This window comes from Anoplophora glabripennis, unplaced genomic scaffold (assembly GCF_000390285.2).
Source record: "Anoplophora glabripennis isolate ALB-LARVAE unplaced genomic scaffold, Agla_2.0 scaffold66, whole genome shotgun sequence".
Taxonomy (NCBI): domain Eukaryota; kingdom Metazoa; phylum Arthropoda; class Insecta; order Coleoptera; family Cerambycidae; genus Anoplophora; species Anoplophora glabripennis.
This window is the reverse complement of record NW_019416742.1, coordinates 1,047,855-1,053,526: the sequence shown is the minus strand read 5'-3', so window position 1 is coordinate 1,053,526 and position 5,672 is coordinate 1,047,855. Positions and strand designations below refer to the sequence as shown.

The 5,672-nt window shown below is 34.5% G+C and overlaps 1 protein-coding gene across 1 annotated transcript in view; it reads right to left on the bottom strand.

Moving 5' to 3' along the window:
* Positions 1-4,380: 4,380 nt before the first annotated feature.
* LOC108917915 (tubulin glycylase 3A-like) overlaps positions 4,381-5,672 on the bottom strand; it is a 30,999-nt gene continuing 29,707 nt past the window's right edge. The window contains exon 11 of the mRNA XM_018724724.1: positions 4,381-4,608. Coding sequence (XP_018580240.1) covers positions 4,381-4,608 — 228 coding nt within the window. The remainder of the gene's footprint in view (positions 4,609-5,672) is intronic.

The following is a 5,672-nucleotide window of genomic DNA, read 5'->3' as shown; positions in this document are numbered from 1 at the left end:
TGCTCGCACATACACGTCGTCGCATACATCCACAAGTACCGAGTCTAGTACGTTGGGTACATTTGTACACAAAATGGAAGAACCATTTACGTCATTGAGAAAAATCCGAAAATGTATTTAGATATTCCAAGACATTCTATGTTTATAATAAATATGTTGTGTGAAAAATGCATTTCAACAAGACTTGATGTATATCTCTTATACACTCTCTATTTATACACTTAAAAATATAGGTATATAATATCGATAAAAGTATAGCAAATATCTACACATCTCTCCGTCTGCTCGCGACTTGATCGCCGAGTGGCCGGTATTGTGACGTCATTAGCTGTTCTCTCGCAGCGTTGACCTTTTTAAGGGTCTTACAAATTCAGAATTAAATATATCACTTATTATTAATCCTATTGACCTAATTTTTTTAAGATATAATTAGGTGGTTAAATACTATCAGAAAATTAAAGAAAAAGTTTAAAATTAAATATCACTGAATGGGCCTATTTTCCACCAAGTCTCTTTTGAATTATCTATTTGACAACCAAATTCCAATAAAGTTTGTATTATAAATTCATTGAAAATTTGTAATGTAATGTAACATTTTGACGTTCTAGATTTGAGGGAATTAAGGCTTTTAAACTTAAATAATAACCGTATTTTAACAACTTGTCATGTTCTAATTTATGAAGTTGTTTTAATGAATTAAAATCGGCAATTTTTGAAATGCCACATTCGAAATCTGGATAATTAAATGTTTAATTGGGTTTTGCATTTAACCAATTGCATTTTATACTTTTTAGTAAATGAACCGTATCAAATGGATAAAAGAGGGGGCGAGTTTTGTCTACAGGATGTGAGTACACAATACTAAGTTTATTTGGAGTTACAAAATGACTCATTCATTTACTGTTTACCGCATTATTATTGGATATCACGCAAAAAACCTTAAACCCTATGTTTTCTAATTTAATTATAACTGTCTGAACTAAGGAGAAATTTTTGATACAGGACTTATGTGAATTATTTCTTTAAGGTTTGATTTAATACTTGTAAGCATAAATGCAAAAGCCGATTTTGTCAATAAATTATTATTACATGCTGTTCCTACTATATTTCCTGCTTTATAGTCTAAATATGGATTAATGTGAATTTCATCATTTCTTGCATACTCAAGAGATATTTCTTTTTCTTCGAAAGTTGGATCGGTTAATAATTGACTGCAAATAGATGTAATGGTTCTAGGATGGGGTAATATAACAATATTAGCACTTCTTAAAGAATTATAAGCGTGCGCACTAATGGTATGGAGTATTGAAGCTGCAATGAAGGTGTTATTAGAATATCGATATCTTTCTTTACGAGATATTAACAGTTTCAACTGTTCACAAATGAATGATAAGATTCCGTTTTTTTCAACATTTTCGCTTGCATACTCAATGAACTTCAATTAGCTAATTATATTTAAAGTATGATTTATTATATTTGAATTGACTTCATCAGAATGTATTTTGTCTTGCTCTTGGACTGATTGTTTGTCTATTTCTGTTAATTAAGTCTTTTATCTCATTTATATTACTTGAAGTAAATGGACTTTTCATATTTCGATTACAAGTTGATTTTACGAATACCGGAATTTCATGGCCATACAAATATGTTTCAACATTTAATTTATTATTAATTACAACAGAGTAACTAATAGTAGGGCCACGGGATTCTACTATTTTAAACAATGTAACTTTTTCACTATTAATAATTTTATTCCAATGATCGGTCAACTGAAACGAATTAAAAATTTTTTAAAAATCATCGTAACTCTCATAACACACTGATTTTTTAATGTCACATCACTAATGTTTTATTAAAAAGGGATACAATGACTGGCAATACAAATGTTCGACCTAAGTAAACACAGCGTGCGCCATACTGTCTTTACCTACCCCCAACCCTCAGTAGACCTAAGCGTGTATACATCATTACGAATCTCAAGGCAACCAGCCAGGCCTTCCTATCTTGGTAGTAACGCTTTACCTGGCCATGAAATTAAAATAGTGACTGACTTTTTTGCAATTTAAGTTAAAGCATATCATATTAATTTTGCACTTAATATTGGATCAAATAATTTCCCTTATTTAGCAAAATTATTTTACATACAACAGTTTACAAACTTGTATAACATTGACGTCTCACAATAACAAAAAATTACAACGTAACGTTCAAAAACTATATTTCTGAGAAGAGTATATCGAACTATATCTAAGTTTCTAAAATATAACAGAAATAAATAGAATATATTATTCTAGAAACGTCATGAAACAAATAAGTAAATAAATATATAACCAGGCGATTTTCGCTACACTGCCCATTTCTAATATGATTGTCTCGATTGGCAATCAGAGAACTCTTCAATGAATGCTCGCTTTTAGCTAAACGACTTTTCTCATTTTCTCTCGCGATCCTTTCTGGGTCCTGTAGTTCACGTCTTAAATGGTCTTGATTATCGCGTACGGGACATTTTCAGGAGTTCTGAAGTATACCAGATTTTCCTTTCTTCCCTACCGTCTTACTAGGTCTCCTACTTGGAACCCACAGGTGTTAACTGTGACATCCTACCGTGTTCAGCTGATTGCTTTCAGATTTCATTTTCTGTCGGACTTTGTCATGGAAGACATCGATTCTTTTGACTAACTCGGATGGGTAGTTTTCAGGTGTATCAATCGATCTTCTGGGTGACCAGATAACAACGTCGAAGAGTAGTGTCAATGATACTATGCTGACCCATGAATATGCTGGCTACTGTTCTTCCAGTAGTATAATGAGCTGTTGATGGATACGCCAATAAGAAAAGATGTAGGTCTATTTCATATTCATCATCTGGAAAACTCTTTGGAATATATTTGATTTAAATTTTCGCCCTTGTTCCGAATTCAGTTCTCCTAAAAAGCCGAATCTGCAGAAGATTTTTAAAGAGAATTTCTGTTATCATCACTGTCTCTTGATTTGGGATGGGATATACTTTTGGTCATTTACTGAAGTAGTCTATGACTGCCAGGAGGTACCTAGTCTTAGATTATGACTAGGAAAACGAGCCGGCGATGTGTACGACGACGTCTATGACAATTTTTTCAGTGTTGTAATGTTTCATCTGGTTTCGGCTTCTAGTTCCCTCGCTACTGGAATAACTAGCACGCCCGCGACACCAATCTTCTGCATCTGCTAGGCTGTCTAGCCAATAGAACCTTTCTCTAACTTTAATCAATCTTGTTTAGATCGAAGTGATCTCTACCCAATCCACCATGAATTTCTTTTAGCTATTCCCTGGAAGTACGACATGCTGAAACACTTCTTTGCTAACTAGACTTTCCCACTGCTTCTTCAGTAATCTATTATTCAGGACGAATAAGTTCCATATTGCCTAGTAACCTTTTAAAGATAATATTTTTTTTCTAATAATTGGTTTCATTGGTCTTCAACAAGTTTTCAGTTTTCCATTGTCACAATTGTTCTGTTCTTCAAAACGAACCGAAAAAAAACATTATTATTTAATCACCCTTATTACTTGTATATTCATTTTATATAAAATATGTAAGATGTTCTGCTAACCCATTTTTATATGTGGGGTATTGCGTGTTGCGGAATAATATGACTAATTTTGGGTGTACAAGTGGGAGGGGTTACTGTGACATCAGGAGAGAAGACGAAATGTGCGAGAGCGGCAGTGGTTGTTCTAGTAATCTATGGTTCTAGTCTGGAACAGTAAGGAGCAATTCACGAGACAAATATTAATATTAAAATTTTAGAGAGGTGTTTTCCACAACATTGTGCAAGTCTATTTTGTCCGGACGTCTAGTTTAGCGAATAAAGCTAGAAATGTTTTCACTATCTGCTAAAAATTACCTTCAGTAAATTGGTTCAAGAGCTTGGCGAACAACTTACCGACTACCAACAGAATTTACTAATATTTAAATAACTGATAAAAGTGGTGCGAGTAAAAATACAAATCGTTTTATTAAAAAAAATAGATCGAAGCCTTTCATTTTTCAGACTCTTTCGATTCAACATGTCTTTTTTCACCACAGTTCCAACATTCAAGTGCTTCTCGCTGAGTAAAAGTTTTGGTTGGTCCATCAATTAATTGACGTTTCACCTTGACTTTTCTATATATGCTGTTTATTTTACTTCTTATAGGATTTCCTGCTTTCGTGGTCTGTGGCGGTAGTGGTTTTAAGGCTTTCACGATTAGTGCTAATATTTAAAGTACAGATTTATCTTTCACTTCTTTAACCTGAGCTAGGAAACTTTTAATATGCCTTTGTTCCCCTAGGCGCGCCCTCATGTTCATTTCGGTTCTTACTGGATCTGAGGCCTCTACGGATGGAACCGTTACTCTTATACGTTCCGAAGTGGCATCTGCAACTGGTCGCATCCAATGCTTCCAAACGTTTCGCCGTTCTTCACTGTCGACATATTTAATGGTATCTCTGTAAACGCCTCTTCAGTCGCGGTGAAGTGTTCCCTCAAATTGCGTAGTATGCGCCAGTGCTTCGTTAATTTTCTTTCATATACCTGTCTAATCTGTTTCACAGTCTCGAATACCATTAATACAGTCTTGCGGGGCTGTTGGATATGACAAGTGAACAAAATGGTCTACATCGGAGTCATACTGCTGTACACTTTCATTCTTTGAATCCTACCGTTTAGCTGTGTTTGCCAGACCTGCTGTGTTTGTCATTTTTATGTCGCACTAGGTCGTCATAACTATGATATTTGTAAAAGACCTCACCTCTCAAATATACTACATAATAAGGTTGTAACTTTTTCACTCTCAGTCCACTACTTCGCTGTGGCATCGAACTGTTTTATGTAAGTTTGTCAGGAAGATACTTAATGAGCTGAACTGAATTTTAGCTGAACCTTGATGAAATTGTCCAATTTTGACAGCTTCTATCATGGAGTCATTTTAACATTTTCAAGTTCTTTGCTCGTATCTTCTATTTCTTCTTTAAAATTGTAATTTCTTCCACAGTTTTCTTGATGTTATCGCATTGGTGATCTATTTCTACCTTGATATTATTCATTCCGCTTGTTTATCTAATTGTTTCTTCATGTCGTCTTTCATTCCCTCTGACTTCTCACTTCACTTTTGAGTTCGTTTTTCATATTCCCCACGTCAGATGAAGATCTGCACCCAGTGCCGTATCTTCATATCAGATCTTAATGCGTCTTGTCCTGTCTACAGTAGCTATATGCAAGACAGTGGCGACAATAGCGACTAAACCCCGCCCATCCGCCATGTTGCATCCAATGTCAAATTGAAAGTAACCTTTTTCCACGGTCGGGAGTAGAAATCAGTTTCTATGACATCAAAATTAAAACAGAAGTAGTCGATTATTCCCAAGGGAGTATAATGCTCCCAAGGGAGTTTACATTATGGAGAACGTTTTTCATGCAAAAAAAAGATAACATTGAAATTATTTATTGACATTTAAATTAAATGTTACATTTGTACAATTTTCAAAATTAATATTAGAAGGAATATTACTTTCGCTTACATTTACAGTTTTTGTGATTGCGCTAGTAGTGGTACCTACTAAAACCTGATTAGCAATTTTGGTCTTATTTTCAATGGAGTTCTCGACATAACCCTCAGCGACTGTCGTTGATTTCCAACCAGCATGACG